Source organism: Hippocampus zosterae, chromosome 16, assembly GCF_025434085.1.
Source record: "Hippocampus zosterae strain Florida chromosome 16, ASM2543408v3, whole genome shotgun sequence".
In the NCBI taxonomy this organism is placed as follows: Eukaryota; Metazoa; Chordata; class Actinopteri; order Syngnathiformes; family Syngnathidae; genus Hippocampus; species Hippocampus zosterae.
In genome coordinates, this window is record NC_067466.1 from 6,846,959 (window position 1) to 6,866,916 (window position 19,958).

The following is a 19,958-nucleotide window of genomic DNA, read 5'->3' on the forward strand; positions in this document are numbered from 1 at the left end:
TAGAACAAACAAGTTCAAAAGTTAATTTGGAGCATTTTGATACCATGAGACGACACTGAGTGGGGGGTGGACTATACCAAATTCCACCAATAGCTCCGCCACATCATGTTTTAAGAATAAAAAGGACACTAAATCAGCAATCCGAGTTTCAGTCAAGACCACTGGAAAAAGCAAATGTGTCCCGCTGAGCCGTCGGTAGAAGAACCCTAATGGTTTTTAGCTTGAATAAAAGACTCTTTTCTGAAGTTAATTTGTTTTGTTAAATACCACTGCATACCATTGCGGCACAAAACTATAACGAACACACACAACTGTCATTTAGCGTCCAAGAGCTCTGACTGCTATACAAAGCATAAGAAAAACTAGTTTGACCAATCATAATAAACGCCGTTCACGGCCTGATTTATGTTGTCTTCTAAAGCTTAAAGAAAGGAAATTAGAGTGTAACCCCCCGACCCCTACCCGCAACAAATCCAACATTGAGGAGCTAGGGGTGAACAGCTTGTATTTTAAATTCACATCTGTGAAAAGGAAAGAACGATTTTCGCCTCAGCTTTCTGTTATGAAATGTGCGCAAAATATGCAGGAGTCCGAAAGTCAAGTAAATTAGCAGGAGTCTGTCCCACCAAGTGGATTAGCAGGCACCAAGTGGCCCGTTATAGCTGTCATCAGGATAATACAAACAGCTCAGGTTTTGTGTTTACTATGCTAACAATATCCAAGATGAAAAAGAGGCAAGTCCGTAGCAATATTCTCATTGTTTTCTCACTAAAACATAGGCAGCTGATGCTCAACTCAGCGTTATCTGCTACTGTAGTTCTCATGCAGGCATGCAACACACACACACGCACGCGGAAAAAGTCTTTCCAAGATGTTTGGGTTTTTGAAGCCATTTGTTTTGAAAGAGGCCAGTTTCCGGGGAGGTTGAATTATTTGCTAATGGCCCTTTAGCTACGTGAGAAATGTGGAGACCACACGGCCAGGTACAGATGAGATTGCGCTGAGGAATGGAGGCTAACAATCCATTCCGGATGCCCTCGAGGGATGTATCACGTCGCGCTTACACCAACGTGCAAAACCGTCACTTAAATGTACAAAGAAGCCTGAATCTAATTAGCACTGTAATGTGTCAAGATTTACAAATGGAAAACAAATGGTTTTAATGGAATCATCACTTACACTAAATCAACTGCGCATGCTTCTTTAAGATTGTGGGTGTAAAGAAGTCGTGCGGAGGGTAAATTCAACCGAAAGTTGGAAAAGCTCTCCACTGCCATGTTAAGCGTCATCATAAGCACTTTATAATGTCCATAAAATAATCGATTCAGGCCAAAAATGCACTGCTGAAATAAAAACGGTAAAACCTGTCTTCCACGAGTGCAGATCAATTCTTGTCCAAAACAATTTGTTTTGGGATGATTTGACAAGAAAACACACAGCATCGTTCATAAGTATAGTTTGGGATTCCTTTGTTACAAATGCACTTTTTTTTTGCCTCTTTAAGAACCGTCCAGTCAAACTTTGGTGATCCCCCTCCACAAACGGGGGCGCACAAACGAGCAAAATATTTTGGCGCTAGCATACCTGAGGACACCTGCGCAAGAATTTGGGTTAATTCATTCGTGAGCTCGCCAAACCAAGCTTCATGAGCCATGGCCTCGCATTCACCTTCCACTTCCCAATGAACATGAGGGAGACTGCGGTAAATTACATTTCAGCTCAAATAACACCAACGCAAGAAACTGCAGACATGACGGGATTGAGTCGACCCCTGGCACAGAACGCCTGAATCACAAGTATAGCACGATATTTTAGATTAAGTGTGTATGTGGTTGTGTTTTCACATTCCATTCATTGTGTCATTTTTGTTACCGTACTCTTTTGGTTTGATTTCCTGCGATTCGTCTCCTCACACCCGTGTTGGGCTGTAATTAGTTCCACACTTTCATAGACAGCTGCATTACCATTAAAGCGGTAACGGCGGTTGTTGAGCAACATTCACTCAGTTTAAAGCATTCGACAAAAACTTCTCCCACGAATGGTTTCGTGTTCAGGGCTTGGCTCAAGGGCACTTTACACAATACTCAGAACGACAAATGAAATGAAGTTATGACATGGGGCATACTATAAAATGCAACATAACCTGCTACAAACACATCAAACTAATTCAGGCCACTTTTGTCCTATTTGGAGGAAATCAAGAACTGGATAGCACTGAATTTCTTGACTTTCAATGACAAGAAAACGGAAGTGATGATTTTTGGCCTGTGTACACCTAATCCTGCGGACTTGGTCAGACTGGCTTCTTACCGAAAGCCAACAGTCTTCAACATGGATTGTAATCTGGACAGGCAAATTGGAGCTGTTGTTAAATTCAGCTTCTTTCATCTTGGGAAGCTGGCTAAAGTAAAGCCTCTCCTTTCTCAACAGCACTTTGAAACAGTAATTTGTCACATCTTAGATGGATTACTGTAATGCACTTTATTTTGGAGTCAGCCAATACTCCATCAAGCATCTCCAGTTGCTCCAAAATGCTGCCGCTCACCCTTTGAATGGTACCCGTAAGAGTTAGCACATAACTCCTACTCTGGCATCCCTTCACTGGCTCTCTGTACATTTTAGAGTTCTTTTTAAGACTGTATTATTTGTTTTCAAATCTTTAAATGGTCTCACCCAACCTTATCTCTCTGCGCTTCTCCACCCCTAAAAAGGCATGTTTATTCTTTGGCTTTTGACTCGGCAGAGATTTTAGTTTTATTATTTTGGGGCTTTTTACGGTCTCTGTTATTAATTTATGGTTTCATCCTTTGTTGTTGTATGACTTTTTTGCTACATGTAAAGCACTTGGTGTACAGCGGCGGTTGTTTTAAAGTGCTCTAGAAATACAATTGTTGACTTGAGTGCATGTATGCATTGAAGATGTTTGGGTGAATTTGAAAGCTTGTTGGCATCAATGAATTCATTTACATGTGGCGTAAGTAAATCTGTTTGCCTATAGCCTGTACATCTTACCTTTCTTCTGAAGCTGTGCCATGTCCTTCTGCCGCAAATCTATTTCTCTGCCAAGAGCCTTCCTCTGCCGCTGCAGTTCACTATGAAGCACAGCTAAACGCAGCTGCATGCACTCCCGCTCTTTTTTCTGCTCAGAGCAAACGAAAAAGAGCACACAGCGAGGGATATTAAGGAAAACATTCACGAAGCGGTCACAGCAGTGTGTGTGTTTAAAACCTTGTCGCCCCTTCAGAATGATATTTAAAACACTTCAGCAAAGGTCTATCCATGCATATATTTTGCATATTATTGATCCTGTTCAGAGTTGCGAAAACGGTCTGGGAGCCTAGGGCTGCTGATATTGGCCTTTTAATTTTATATCGTATTATTTCTACAAGTATTATTATGTATATTGAATGTTTTGGGGGGTTTGGATTTGTGGGTGTTAGTAAAAAATATATACAATAAACTAAAATAAGAATTGGCTCAATCCATCCGGTTTTGAGTTGACATGGTCACAACATGCTTGGGGTTGATTTTTCTCCAGCTACTCTGGCTTCCTTCCTTTCATACATGGTTGGCTAATTGAACCGACTCGAAATTGTCCACACTGAAGCGGTGAGTGTGAGTGGTTTGCTGTCATTGGCTAGCTACAGGTCCAGGGTGTACCGTGTCTCTTGCCCAAAGTCAGCTGGGATCGGCTCCAGTTACCTGTGACTCTAATGATGACAAGTGGTACAGAAAACCAACGCCGGATGATTGCTAAAGCAATAACCTAACTTAACGGAGAACGTTCTGTGTCTTCCACAAGACAGTGTCACACATCGGTTTTCACTTATATTTACTGATTAGACTTTTATTCCCGGGACTATTTGGGCAGTTTCCAACTGTTTTTGATTGGCAGGTTGTATGACCTGTATGTATCATGGTTAACCTGCCTGTCACATCCATAGTAAACACTGACTAAGCAGGCTGCACAGGACCTCATCTCCCTCTTGTGTAACTAAATGTCTATTGCAGAGACATGGGAAAAAAAAAACAGGTATAACATGATATAACTCGTTCTCAAATCTAAACACGGAAATGGTTATTCGATATGCTTCTATTGATGACGCAAGATTATTTTTCTTTAAAAAAGTACTTTCTTTGAAATAAGCACCTGATTCAAAGACAAAATTAGGAAGCTATAATTAAATATAATTCCAGGATGACACATTAAAGGACAACAAGGGCCGTTTATTTTTATTTTTTTGAAGAGCTTTCGACAGACTCCATGTTGGGGTGAACAATTCAACCTTGATGTTGATCCAGTATCAGGCCAACCCTCTCTGCAACCCTCACACATCTACTTAGATAAGGATCGTAGCAAAGCATCAGACAAAGATTATGCTTCTTCGTAAAAACTTCAGAAATGAGGAAAACATGACAGTCATTGAAGGGCAAAGCTGAATTTGAGCGTCGGTCCCGAAATATGCTTTGGACACAAATGCTTTGAATGTAAACCACCAATGGCTTGGACACAAATGAATCAAATTTGAGCAGCCCAGTTGATGAGTCGTGCATGCGCATGTGCGCGGGCGACAGTAAACCAGCACTGGTGCCTGTGATTCCTACTGAACATCAAACAGTAATGGGTCAGCTGTGTAAATACACAGCAGGCGTGGGGGAAGCACGTTGGAACCCAGGAGATTAATGGCTGAGGGTGGGTGATGGGGTGAAAGGGCCATGCGATGAGGTTGGTGGCCGCCACTCTGCGCTACTTTGATCTAGGCTCGCTCTATGATGCTCACAGTGTCATATGAAGCTCAACAAAGGCAAAGAGGGGGAAAAAAACCCTTAGAAGAGCTCCAACAATACTGCACTCATTCCAAGTTGGTGGGCTGGTACCAAACGGTAGAAAACAAGGATTATGTGATTTATTAGCTGATGTGAGCTCTGAATGGGGGTTTTAAGAAATGTTTTCAATAAGCAGAAAATATCAGAGACAAGACTTCAGACAGAGACAATCTTTGTGACCAAAGAACGGAGCCTCCATTTTATGGTGCAACTAAGTCAAGCCAATTGTGTGGCATGCCTTTAATAAGTACGAAGGTCTGGCGGTAAGGAAGGGGAGGGGTTTAATGGGTATTATTAATAGCGATGGAGTGTGATGGAAAACAACTAAAAGTTTATACACTGAAATTCTAAGCCTTCTAAGTTAGTTTCTAAAAGGGGGGGAAAAACAGGATCGTACAAGTAGTGTGAAGGTCGGACTATAAATCGGGACTTTATTCACTAGCTTCCTGCAACTCTCATTTGAGTGTTTTCCCTGATCGCAAGAACGTGTTGTTTTTGTGTTGTTTACACTTCCCGGTAAGGTTGGCACTTGTTGTTTCTCTCCCATTTCTATGTGTAATATGTGTGTGCAAGTTATAAACTAGCACAGTTTATAAATGAGTGTGGCTTGTGAGTGGTTCAACGATCTTACCGCTGATATTTAGGATTTCTGATAGACCCTGAAATTTCCATCTAGTAGCAAGATAAGTGTTGCAAATTATTCGATCCTTGCATGGAATCCGTAATTCAACCGGCCTACTCAAACAAACAAATGTGTACTGTTGATCGTAGGTTGGTTGCTATAAAAAATAAATTGACATCATGATCACAACTTTACGTTCTTTTTAGGGTTAGAGTACTTGGACATTTTATTTATATATGAGGTAATTTTCTTAAAACTAAATGGATAATGAAAGTTGAAGAGAGAGGATAAGAGGCTTGACTCTTGAGGATGGCCAAGCTTCTCATCCTATCTCTAAAGGCTGCGGAGGAAACGAACTTCAGCCGATTGCGTCTGGACTCTTGTTCTTTCGATCATGACACACAGCTCATTACTATTAGGTGAGGGTAGGAGCGCAGACAGAGTGGTTAATCGAAACCTTCTTCACCACGACAGGCTTGTACAGTACGCATCTCTGCAGACGCTACACCAGGGGTGTCAAACTCGTTTCACATTAAAATTATACCATACTATGCTATAAATAAACAAAATAATGTCTTTCTTTTGTTTTGGTCTAAAGAAGCACAAGAACATTAGGAAAATGTTTAAATTTAATGAACATATCTTTTCCAAAACATTACATGAAAGGCCTTAATTTCCTTAGAAAAATGTGCAATTTACTTTTATCATTCACATTTCTGCATTGCAACTGATCCCACTGATTGTACAAAGGCACAAAACTTGAAGTAATTGGCATTGAAAAATATAGTAGTGCACTTGAAGATTAAACGAGATTTATAAAGAACTAGCTGGTGCGCCGCCCTCCGGGCGGCTCATCAGCTAGTTCCTGCGGAAGGCTGGTAAGGTGGTGGTTCGGCCCACAAAAGTGTTGTTGCTTGGTTCAACTTTTTGTTCATCTTCATTGCTTATCGCGAAAATAAAGAGATGTTTAGCTCTACTAAATAACTAATAATTTTATTGTAATGCTTGTGGGTAGACAACATTTTTTCGCTAAGATGCCCGCGCGATCGTAGTGAGCCACTGCCTGAGCGGCGCAGTGGCGGCGCAGTGGCGGCGCGCAGCGGCGCGGTGAAGTAGGTACATTTTGAAAAGGGACAGACGGAAGGACAGACCGCGTGCGGGACGACGCGCAATAAATATATAATAAGAAGGAAATTTTAAACCATTTACACATGTGCATATAAAGTCTAAATTTAATCCCTGCCTACACCTTGCAAATGTAAGAGAGTGCTACTAAATGTGTAAAAAAATAAAGTATTCATATAACCTTGATAGCATCTGCTGTGTTGGGCGAGTCTGTCACAGTGACAGACTGAGACTGCTGTTGTCTTCTACTCTGATCAAAACAGTGTGTCCCCTAGTGGATACTACATGAATTACACCTGAATAAAAATATTTATTGCGTCGCTTTTATGCATTTTTTCACTTTTAAATTATCCTGCGAGCCTGATCAAACCTCCTCGGGGGCCGGTTCCGGCCTGCGGCCCGTATGTTTGACACCCATGTGCTGATCCGATCCACCTGTCAATCTCCCGCCCCTTTCCGCCCTCACTCATGAGCAAGACCCCAAGGTACTTGAACTCCTCTCCTGGGGTAGAATCTCATCCCTGACCTGGAGAGGGCACGCCACTCCTTTCCCACTTGATGAAAAAGCCATAAACGTAAACACAGCATGTTTACGAACATGACTAGACTAGCACACACTGGCTACCATCACTGAGGTGTCAACAGCGGGGAAACAAAATCTCCATGTGTTATTTAGCAGGCTACTTATTTATTCATAGTGAATCTAACGCCACTAACCAACTGACTAATAACTGATTGTGACAAGTCAGGTTAAAAATAAATTCCTCTTAAAGGAAAGTCTACCTACAGGATAAAAACAGAAAAGATATCACTGCCTCGAGTCACTTGACTAGCAGCACAGGACAGCGGAGGCAAATAAAGCCAGTACTGTATTTACAATAAATATATCTAACCTGGGATCAGAGCGTCGCTTTCACAGCTGTGTGGCTACCAATTCCAAAAATGTCAGATATGCTTTTGTGCGTTTGCTTTGTATCCCACTCGAGGATATGACATTTGGAGGGGAACATAAACAATGGATCTTGGATCCATTTTGACAGATGGACTATTTCTCCTTCTGCACCGCTCCGTTAAGCAACCAAAACGAATAGAAACAATAACTGGTCAGGGAGTGTGTGAAATTACATCTCGTATTAGTTTGGGTGATACAAGCTCTTAAATCCGGTTGAGCTTTTCATGCAACAAGCTCAGCAGATGTTTATTAGTACAAAGGCAGATGGGCAGCATATCGCCGATCGCAGCAATTACCGCCCGGTGGTAAGGTCGCGTCTCAACTCATCACATCTTTATATATTTTCTCAAAAGAAATGCGAAATTCAAGTTATCATGCGTATAAATCAACCAATTTACTAATTGAAGACATTGAGGGGGACTTCACAGAAGTAATTAAGTTGCCTGAGGCTAACAGTTATCAGCGCAATCAAATTCATTGTTGGCGTGTGACTGAACTCACCCGCACTGTGCATGTTGCTGTTGTTCTCAGTTTCTCCTCAATCTCCTTCCCGATCTTTTGCACTGTCACTTGGGTCTGTTTGATGGCTCTTTGGGCTGTGTGGAGCCTACAGTAAAGCAAAAAAAAATATTGGGGGGGAAAAAAAGTTTCAGCTCATTTTTTCAACTCCTTCCCGGCATGACGCAGTTTAAAGAGCAATAATGAAAACAGCACCTACAATTTCTTAGACAAGGGATGGGGAACTTAAATGTGACTCAGGTGTCATATAGTACCATGTATTTCCTAACCCAATGTATGACAAACATGCAATTTTAAATCTGCTTGGGTCAGAGTGGTGTGAATTGAGATTTCCTGTGGCGTGTACTCTGGATTTGGTGCGAGAGTCTCATATTACACAGACTTGAATTATGCTGCGATAATTTTAAAAATCCTCAGCCCCCCCCCCCCCCTCCAAGATGAAAAGCTTTCCTGTGGCCATGCTAAAAAAAAAAAGCAAAGATAATTGAGGCCACCTGCAGGAAAATTATTTCATATTTGATGCCCACACTTTTTAATCTGTTTGAGGTGACAGTGATGTCAGTTGAAGATAGAGGTTTGGAATATCAGGGCAAATCTGTTTTGACAGCTTCACGTGTTTAGGTGATTGCAATTGGAGAATCTGATACGGTCTCCCCCCCACCAGGTGAGAACAGTTATCTGCACTCTTCTTTTCACGCATGTCAGCCCCCATCGTTCCTTCTTTTTTTTTTTTTTGCCTTTGGCCTGGCGCTCAGGCACAATCGTACAACCTATGAACCAGAGTGAAGCCGGCGGATAGTGCCATCTGCACCCGTAGGGGTTCAATTGCAGGGCAACTGTCCAGAGAACCTCAAGTATTCTCACTAACCACTGCAACTTTCTTATTCCAACACAAGACAGACACCAAACAACTAAACAGGATTTACAGGAAGTTATGACTATGGCTGTGCACTCGACCCTTGAAGATGATAATCATCTGTCAAACAAAAACATTCGATCTTTTGACGGTGACATTCGATACAACAGGGTGTCGGATAAAACCCAGGGCTTGTGAAACTTTTAAGTTATATGCACGCGGGAACAAAATTGTGAGGTTTCCAAGCTTCCCGTAATTATTCCGAATCTAAGGTTTAAAGGTGCAAAAGATGGCCCCAAAACATTAAATTTTCTGACACTTTATCGCATTTTGAAAATGTCGGTATCATCAGAAAGCTTGCTAAACACAGAAAGTGACAAACATACAGTAGAATAATGACGTTGATTCTTTTTTTTTTAAATCAATTACCAAATTAACGCTTTCGGGGACAGCGATTACTACAGTGGACAGGTTATCATGGTTTTATTGGTGTATGAAAGGGTTCAATTTGAGAATCCTGCCCACAATGCGTGTCCATGACTAGGGCCTAAAGAGAATCTCTGGTGGTTTCCAAATATATTCGATGAATCCTTCTACACTTTTTAGCAAATGAACACGCCAAGCCAGGGAAGAATCTTAATAGGTGTAAGGAGCTGCAGGCCAGAGCAGCAGGAGGGCCAAAGATAGATCACCGTAACCGTGCTAAACCATGTGGAGTCCCACTGGGTGCGGACGAAAAGAAAGAAAGCGGAAAAGAAAGCTGTAATAACAGAATCAAAAGGGCAGAGGTAAACTAGACTAAACTAGTGAAACTAGTAAACTTGTGAGGTCCACTCTCCTCTCATATAAACCAATGGTACGTCTAGATAAAATGAGTAGCGTTTAAAAGACTATTGCATAATTCCTTTCATTTCATTGCACTCTGAATCCATGGGACTCATTTTTAAACCCTTGTTTAAATGTTTAAATAGTCTGAAAATGTTCGTGGAAACTGCCCTAATGACCCAAATGACAGGATGTTTCTCTTATTATTGGTAAAGTCTAACTTGAACCATCCAAATTTAAAGGACCTTCAGCTAAATGTGTGTAATTAGAGCCGAGTACGTAATCTGGCTATATTTACCACAGGGCTCCCCCAAAGGAATGCCCCTGTGGCTTCTGTAAGTACTTCTTACATTTTATAGATGCTAAAAAGCAAACTAATGTTTACCAACAAATGTCTGCGTCTTGTTTAGAGAGTCTTAAAATGGTGAGACAGGATTTCCCCCATGACACTCACTCAACAAATCACCACCTCCCTCTGGTGGTCTTACTTTGGGCTGCATCTATTTTGCCAGTGAAATACAGTATTTCATCACCGTGAAAAATACGACAGCAAGCAGATTCAAAAACTCAACAAATGAACCCCAATTTTTTATTCCTGTCACCCACTCTGGTGTTCGAGGCGCTGTCCACCACCATTTGAATCAGGTGTGTTGGAGGAGGAAGATCCCTAAAACATTGAATATGGGGCTCTCAGGAACCGTCGTTGGTGACCCTGATTTTACATATGAGGGCTTGCATTGAAACCCAAGACTGCTCCATTGTGACCCAGACATGCCCAGTAATACATTCATTCATTCATTATCCGATAAAGCCAATCATTATCCGATCGGCTTTATCCTCACAAGAGTTGCGGGGGTGCTGGAGCCTATCCCAGCCATCGTCGGGCAGTAGGCGGGGGGACACCCTGAACCAGTTGCCACCCAATCACAGGGCACACAGAGACGAACAACCATCTACACTCACACTCACACTCACACCTAGGGACAATTTAGAGTGTTCAATCAGCCTGACATGCATGTTTTTGGAATGTGGGAGGAAACCGGAGTACCCAGAGAAAACCCCTACAGGCCCGGAGACTATGCAAATTACACACATGGAGGCCGGAGCGGGGATTGCACCCAAGACCTCTGCACTGTGAGGTTGACGCCCAAACCACTGGACCACCAGGCCACCCCAGTAATATAATTCCAACAGCAGCCCAATATTACATACATCAGCATTTGCTTCAATTTTAGCATGGACAAAAAACTAATAATAAAAATTAACCCTTAACTTGGATTTGCCCAATACTATACCCTCTTGTTTCATCCTGTGGTAATTAATCTTACCTGAGCAAGGAGAAAACACTGTAGGAATTTCTGACTGAGCTCTGGTCGACTTGAAGTAGACTATTTTTCTTACGTTCCAAATTATCCTGTGACAGAAGTAAGTTAGCAACGAAATCAGCCACATTGTCACAAATCATGATCCAAGAGGTCTATGGAAATTGGACAAATAACATACCTTATGGTCAAAGTCAGCCACGTAGTAGCCATCATTCAACCCAAATATGATTTCATTTGTATTCCTGGATCGAATCTGTGGAGATAACAACAATACAGGCTCAATGGACAAAGAGTAATGCTTGTTTCAGATGTTGGGTGAACAAATAACAGTTTGGGTAAATGTTATTAAGTTATTGGAGAGTGTTCCATGCACAGTCGTTTATTTATTTTTTTAATGAATGCCCATAAATTTGTCTTACATGCATCCCACGTATTAAGTTTACAATGACATCATAGTTTCATGTGTGGTGGCTGACCTGCTGCCCTGTGTACCGGAGGCCATCGAGATTAACTTTCCATTCTATGAGGAGCTGGTACTGTGCATCCTGTCCTCCCCAGATCCTCACCACAAAGCAAGACACCGAGGTGTCCAGAAGGTCCGGCAACATGCCAAAGTCCAGACTCCTCCAAGTAGGATTCTTAAAATTAAGAACATGCACACATATAGGTCATCAGTAAAATATCACTGTACGGTAATTTGAATGAACAAAAAGAACTGATTCTCTTGCACCGAATGTTAAGTATTATTACAAAAACCAGCACTACGCACGGGAAGCAGATCTGACTTCTGTTGAGACTCACGTGATTTCACAAATTACGTTTTGATGTACGCTTTAAGATTGGTGTTAAAATTTGATTCTTCTCTCGTGATATGTTGAACTCAATCTCTGAATAGGAGATGGAAATCTGTTTGAATCCCGCTCGCTGCCAGACAGAAGAGGATGAGGCCTGAAATTTTGAAAAGGAATCGAAATGTGATTGTTTTTTTTTAAATTTAGCAATTTTATATATGATTATTTTAAATCGATCAATCTACATTCAAAGTCACACTATCAGAATTAATAAATATACATGTTCTGGTCTTGTAGGATAAAACTTATGCGAAGGTAAAGGCAAATGAACCGTGAATGTATACAGACTTTTCATTCTTACAACTTCAAAACATTCTCCCAGATAAGTGTGATGTTAACATGAGTCATAACTAACTAAATAAGTAAATAACTAAACCCTTATATTGAAAATATAGCCTACCAGCCGACCGACCGAAATGAAGCAGAGGTGTGGTTCACTTGATGCCGCCCCCCACCCCCTTGCCCCTAAATTGCAGCCTTTGCTATTTGAAATATGCCATCCGTTAAACTTTAATGTCACATTTAATTTGATTCATTGTTTAGCCCTAGAGAGGACACTGAGCTACAAAAAACAAAAAAAAGATCATGTGACAGTGCACAGAACTAGTGAGAGTCCCCTAATAGGAAGTAGAAAGCCAATGCTGAATGAAAACAGGAAGATTCGACAGGAAACATTTCTCATGAAGACAGATGACAGGATTGAGACAGAATACGAGAAAACTTTTAGCTGCAACAACAGTAAATTGTTTGAGGGGAAACTGAGCACAGAGTTGAAAGGAGTCATGACTTCTGGTCATGCTTTACGAGGTCTTGTATCCCGGTGGGGGGGGGGGGGGGGGGGGGGGGGGGGATACCGAGCAGCTTGCCTGAAACCATCTTAGGTCAGCTCATGACTCAAAAGCAAGGCTGACAACAGCATGTGGAGCCGACTTGGAGTAGTATTGAAAGATTTCGTTTAAATACAGAGACCCAGAGTAGAATTGAGGCCCCACTTAAAAAGATTACCATTTTAAACTGTGAAATTGAGATATAAATGAATAAGATCAAAATGTTGGCGAACTCAAATCAAATGTATTCAGTCCACCAATGAACTCATTGACCAAAAGTCACTTGGACCCCTTGCGACCACAGTTACTATCACAATTGTGTCACGACACGCACACGCTTTCTTCCCCAGTCCTTGCTTTCTGAAAGGTCTGTGCTGATTTCCTCCAAATTCATGCGATAGAGAAAAAGAAAAAAGAATTCAAGGCGTGCCCCATACCAAAAACGATAGTGTTGCCCTGAGATACGAGTGATCCAACTTTTGAGTTTTTCAATATACGATCCATCATTTGGTCTATTTTTTAGGGAGGGGGTGGGCTCTAATTGACAGCAAAAATTTGATCATCGCTGCAAACTCTATTTAACTGATTTCACAACAAGTGGCAGTTTGGAAGATAGTAAAAATGATTCTTCCGAAAATGTGGATCTTCCTTGAAGATGTTTAATGCCACTCCCAGTGAAAGATTACTGTCACATTAAACATAAAACGAAGAAAATGATACCTTCAGTTTTTAAAACAGCCCCATAGGTTTGCCTAGGGAAAGTCTGTTTAGCTTAATGCTAACAAACAATGCAAAATTCCGTCAATGGGCTAACAAATCCTTGAAGCAATGGATATTTGAACACAAATGGTGGTGCAATACACAGACTACAGAATACACTATTCACAGACATATTTTTCTGTATCCTTGGCAAAAAAATAATCATTTCATTGCATTGTATGAATGTCTGTGATATACTGACTTGGTGGTCAAGATGCACAGACCGGAAAAAAACATACAGTCACAATGAATTATTATGCACACGCTGCTTAATTCTTCAATTTTTTTGTGTATTTTCGATACTTTGAGAGTGCTATTCCAATTAATTAATTTTTACAAATAAAAATCATACTCACCAGTGAGTCACGTATGACTTCACTCTTGTAAAAATCTAAAAAGACATGAGGAGACAGTGATTAAAAGGACGCATTCAAATTAAGGAAAATCAGTCACAGAAATCAATTTAAAGTTGTTGGGAGGGTTTTTGTTTCATTTTGTGATTGTTTTGATAAAGTTCCTGGGCAACGTGAGCCAGATAATGATATTCTCTCCAATAAGGCCTACTAGATCAATTCACACTGACCACTAGAAATGCGATTTCCTATACAGAGATGGAGGGTGAAGTATGTGTCCAGTAGAGGAGAGCCATTCTTATTGACAATATTTCTTGCAGCGATACTCCGGAGATGACGCAATCGTCTCTGTTGGACAGACAGAATAAAACAGAACGGCATTAAGAGATGGTCGAAAAACAGACAACAAACAAAGCCTAAATTCCCAAATTCAATTTGAGTAAGGGATGAAATAATTGCTCATTTGAAAACACAGAACCAGCATTCCGTTCTGGCACTGGTGCAGATACAGAAGACACTAAAACAGGCATTGACATCAATGATTCATACAATGGAGGCATGACATCTTTATGGTGGAACTCACCAGGTTTTACAGACTTGCGCTCATAACAGAGATGTTCTGTATTTTTTTTGGACTATAAATCCGAGTTTTTTCATAGTTTGGCCCGGGGTGTAACTACTCTGGAGCGATTTATGTGTGAAATTAATTAACACGGGTGGCCCGGTAGGCCAGTGGTTAGCACGTCGGCTTCACAGTGCAGATGTACCGGGTTCGATTCCAGCTCCGGCCTCCCTGTGTGGAGTTTGCATGTTCTCCCCGGGCCTGCGTGGATTTTCTCCGGGTGCTCCGGTTTCCTCCCACATTCCAAAAACATGCATGGCAGGCTGATTGGACGCTCTAAATTGTCCCTAGGAGTGAGTGTGGGCGCGGATGGTTGTTCATCTCTGTGTGCCCTGCGATTGGCTGGCAACTGATTTAGGGTGTCCCCCGCCTACTGCCCGAAGACGGCTGGGATAGGCTCCGGCACCCCCCGCGACCCTAGTGAGAATCAAGCGGTTCGGAAAATGGATGGATGGATTAATTAACACATTATTATATCATTTCACATGTTATTTTCACATTGCACCGCAAGAGGGCGCTCTAGGTCTGTGTTGATAAATCGACGATAAATCTGACGTAAGCGACGTCGAAAAAGAAGCGCCGCATATTGTACCTCCGGAGTTGTCAGAGTTGTTTCAAAGTGATACGAATGGTGACGTTTTCATTGAATTTAGTGATTTGGAGTGACACTCATGGTTGGTATAGTTGTTAGCATGTTCTTCATGCTATAGTTATCTGAATAACACTTAATATGTTACGTGAACAAAGCAGGCACGTTCTCAGGTTTTTGTTTATGCGTCATGCATATCGCACACTTATTCAGCCTGTTGTTCTCCATTTTATTTTAAATTGACTTTCAAGATGACATGTCTGTTCTTGGTATTGGATGTTATCAAATAAACGCCCCCCCCCCCAATAAAACGTGATTTTTACTCCAGTGCGATTTATACTTTTTTTTCTTTATTATGCATTTTATGGCTAGTGGGATTTATACTCCGAAGGGATTTATAATCCAGAAAATACGGTACTCACATTTAAACACAGAAAAAGCCCTTGACTTTTATAACCAGATGAGCACTTAACTTCATTTTTAAGGAATGATGCATTAGAACAGGGGAATTGGTCTACACATGTTATAAATCAACCTTTTATAGTCTGAGAAACATTGTGTCTATGTTGATTCTCAGTCATCCAGGTCATGGTAATCTGCAAAGGTCAAATTGAGGCAACGGGACTTTCTTCGTCCTGTTGCCTGGATTCAACCATTGCAGGTCTTAAAAATAGTGTTGCAGGTCTTAAAATAATGTTAATCCATTGTATAAAAACTTCCATGCCATACAGGTGGCAGTGCCAACTCGTATTACATTGGAAATGACATTCGCGATACAAAAGTTGATCATGTCCCAGGCTTTGGGCAAACGTGTTTACAATGGTGCACCATGTCCCTGATGACGACAGGTTCAGTTGCACGCCTGCAGTCATACTGAGATTATATGGAAGTCATGGGATTCCCTATACGATTAAAAGCCTCAGAAACAAGAACACTGATTGTTCCATGTGGGACTTTCAAATGTCAGTACGCCTGGATGAATGTGAACTCCAGGCAGAGAGAAAAGGTTGTGACTGCAACGTGAAACTGCTGTGAAAGGGAAAAATGCTCCCAAAAATCGAGCTATAAAAGACCTTGTGATTAACAGCAAACTCCTGAAGGGCAAGAAAATAGACTTAAAATGGTCAGATACATAGGTGATTTCCATATAGCACATTTTTACTTTTTTACTATTCTCAACAAACGGTTTAAAAATATTTTGCTTCCCTTCGTTTGCTTTATCACCACATTAAAGAATGTGCATCTACGTTATGCATGAATACAAAGGGTGGGTCCATTTCTTGGTTTCATTTTATGCAGACAATTCATCGTTTTTTATAAATCAATAGATTTTTGATGAGTGCATTTCAAATAAATTGGGGGTGGTGGCAACCAGTAAAGGTGCTGTTGATTCAGTCTCAACTCATTTTGTGGCCCTGAACAAGAAAATGATAACAGCTATATGCTCAGACACTCACATTGGCACAACTCCTCAATAATCCACTCATTACAACACTTGTATTGAAGAAAAATTCCAACAGATATTCTTGATTGCAACCCAACACAATAATCAAAAATTAATTAGAGTTAGTTGAAGGTGAATAGGGGATTTTGCAAATGTGGGAATCCACTCTTTGTGCAAGAGCAACAGGAGAACATTTTCTTCGTGCCCTCATAGTATTCATGTGACATCAAAAGAAATGACAAGGAAAATATGCAGACAATCTTATGAGCTGGTCACTGGACTCAAATTACTTTACACTGTAAAATACGACAGACTGGGCTTCTGTGTAGGGCTGTCGTCATGCAAATACTGCTAAGATTATTATTATCCCTTTTGTTTTTCATCCACCCATACCTCAATTAGCACAATCATCCCAAAATTGGAAAACTATTTCACTTAGGAAAATAATGCCAAACAATGAAATAGTGACGATATGTTACAGAAGCACAAACATTGTATTCCCCAACAGCGCATCATTATGGAACTGAATCTATTTCACATGGGCCAGTATGACTGAAAACTGCGAAACTCTGTTAATGCTGCCCATGTGACTACAGTACACGTGAGTGACAGGCTTAGAATATATAGTACAGTATTATAAAGTACACGTGAAAACGAAAACAAAAAACGTGTACTTTATGTAAACAAATTTTAAACATATTTGGTGAAACAAGTACATAGTGGTAAAATTTAATTTAGCCATTAGTGTCGCATTGTAAATTAGTCGGACGTTGTTGACGTTACACTTTTCTTGTAAGGTTAACCCAATAAACTTTGATTACAGCCGTGGTGAGCCAAGCAATGAAATTAACAAGTGTACAACATTGCCATAATATGATTAGTTCTAAATCATTTGAGAGCTTGCACGTACACGACTCTTGTTAAAGACTCGTGATTGAAATAGCATGCCTTTGGAACTTTTACACTGACAGATGCCAACGAATGACAAATGAATCGTAAACTTATTTCAGGCACATTTTAGTGAACGTCAGGTGAAAACTATTCAAGTTTCCGATGTTCATTCAGTGCAAGCAAATCCCCCGGTAATGACATATGCCTTGGCTCTTCTTCCTGTCACTTGGGAGCACGAACACAAAGTTTACTTGCTGGAATACCGTAAGTGTTTCTTGTAGGGGGATAAAAAAGTGAATGCGTGCATAAAACAACCCGGAAAAACAGGAGACCGAGTTGAGTATGTCGGAGTAAATGGTTTTAGAGGACTCGGCGTTTCACCCAAGCTAGCGACCTGCAAGCTAGCAGCTGTTAGCTTCCGAGCTAGCCTGACAGGCCCGCTTTACTCCTCCAGGCAGCAGTTGCAATTGACATTCTCAACTCTTACAAGACACCGAGACCAAGGCAGAACTGCCCGAGTCGCCTGCCGGTCAGCTGAATGTTTATCCGTGTCAGGGTTTGTTTAAAGCCTTTGTGCATACCTGCTGGGATGTGAGCTCGACGTGCAAGGATCGAGATGATGAAGCTCCAGAGTTGGTAACAGAGACGGCGGCGATGGCGAGAACCCGACCGGTGATGGAGCTCATCCTCCTGTCGGCATCGAAGCGGGGCGCCCTCACTCAACAAAACATTCCATGATCAGCATCCACAGATATCGTGGCTTTCCGTCTTAAAGTCAAGGCATCCGCACGAGAAACGCACTAATGGGTTTTTTCCCTTTCTTCCTTTATTTTTCTTTTTGCAACTAACAAGCCACACCAGCTGTCAGCTAACCAACCGGACGTAAACAAAGTACTGGAAAGGCTATTTTGCTACACTGTTCGGAAATCCGTCTCCGGTTAAGTGCTGTGACGCACACGCTTCTGATTGGCTAAAATGTAACGTCCATTGTAAGGAAACGACGATCGAAACTGAAGATTCGTAAGACTATTGGTTAGTTTTTCTGTTGCTCTTCGACCATGGGCGGGCCTACGTTGAAATCTGTCAAAGCAGCGGAATATAAGGAAGTAGTCCTCTAACAGCGTGACTGTTTGAGCCAGTTTTATTCAGTTGCATTACTTCGTGCAGCTGGTTTATACCTGCCGTTTTATAAAAATCCGATTGGTTCATAAAAGTGAAACCACAAAAGTCAATTGAACTGTTTGAGAACAAACTCATTGGTTGAACCACTACATCCGTAGTTTTGTGAATACTAGCCAGATAGGACTAGACCAGTGCACGGTGGCAAAGTTACTCACACCCTGTACTCAAGTTGTGTTTTGACTCTTACTCAAATAAAAGTATAAAAGTGAATTAATGTTAGATTTTTTTTTTTGCTCTCAATTATGAACAAAAAATATTTTTCCAAGGTACTGTATATAGTTAGCGTTGGCGCTGACGTTCTTTCCATCAAAACGATGGTAAATTAGCTAATGATATAAGTGAAAATATATACTGGACCGGTAGTCCAGTGGTTAGCACGTCGGCTTCACAGTGCAGATGTACCGGGTTCGATTCCAGCTCCGGCCTCCCTGTGTGGAGTTTGCATTGTCTCACCGAGCCTGCGTGGGTTTTCTCCGGGTGCTCCGGTTTTCTCCCACATTCAAAAAACATGCGTGGCAGGCTGATTGAACACTCTAAATTGTCCCTAGGCGTGAGTGTGAGCGTGGTTGGTTGTTTGTCTCTGTGTGCCCTGTGATTGACTGGCAACCGATTCAGGGTGTCCCCTGCCAACTGCCCGGAGACAGCTGGGATAGGCTCCAGCACCCCCCCCCCCCCCCCCCCCCGCAACCCTTGTGAGGATCAAGCGTTTCGGAAGATGAATCAATGAATGAATATACTGTACAGTCTCCAAGTGCAGTCTTGTGTAAAGTAATTCAAAGCGATACTTGGTTAAAAGTGCATGTATCTTTAATGGATTGAGAAATACATAACTTATGTTTGAAGATAATTGCCGAATATGTTTTTAAAAAACTGGGGACTGTGTAGTACACAGTTGTTGAGTTAAACTGTTTTTCACCCTTTCATCTTTACTGTTTTTCATCCTTTCATGTTTCCTGACCCCCCCCCCATCCTCCGTGGGGGGGGGGCGTTGCTACGCTAAAATAGTACCTATCGACTTTAAACCACTGTAGTCCATTCAGCTGTCCTGCTATGTCAGCAGCGCTAAAAAATGCATCTTCCCTGATCCAACAATTTACAGAAAAGTTGTGTCATTATTTATATCCCTAAGTGTTGCATTTTGTTTTAGTCACACTTCTGTAATGAGATGTAAAGCATTGTGAGTGCAACATAACTATTAACCATCAAGAAGTGTGGTCAAATGTCTGCCATGTAGAGTGAGCCACGGACTGAATGACACGACCAGCATACTTACCGGGTTTTTTTTCCTTTTCAAAGTTTGTAGGCTTGTGACTTCTCTATGGTGTGTCAAATTTATGGGACATTTTTTTAGGTTCACTTTACAGGAACATCCATAACTTTGGTCGCACT

General features: G+C 41.4%; 2 protein-coding genes across 2 annotated transcripts in view; one reads left to right on the top strand and one right to left on the bottom strand.

The window, feature by feature from the left end:
- The window catches only part of uvrag (UV radiation resistance associated gene), a 53,137-nt gene extending 34,825 nt beyond the window's left edge, over nt 1-18,312 (bottom strand). Inside the window, exons 1-8 of the mRNA XM_052047827.1 lie at nt 17,969-18,312; nt 14,072-14,189; nt 13,845-13,879; nt 11,528-11,689; nt 11,230-11,304; nt 11,055-11,140; nt 8,028-8,133; nt 3,013-3,139 (exon numbers count right to left, since the gene is read on the bottom strand). Of these exons, the coding sequence (XP_051903787.1) occupies nt 3,013-3,139; nt 8,028-8,133; nt 11,055-11,140; nt 11,230-11,304; nt 11,528-11,689; nt 13,845-13,879; nt 14,072-14,189; nt 17,969-18,073 (814 nt within the window). The 5' untranslated portion in view covers nt 18,074-18,312. The remainder of the gene's footprint in view (nt 1-3,012; nt 3,140-8,027; nt 8,134-11,054; nt 11,141-11,229; nt 11,305-11,527; nt 11,690-13,844; nt 13,880-14,071; nt 14,190-17,968) is intronic.
- The window catches only part of thap12a (THAP domain containing 12a), a 252,958-nt gene that overhangs the window by 156,511 nt on the left and 76,489 nt on the right, over nt 1-19,958 (top strand). The window lies entirely within an intron of this gene.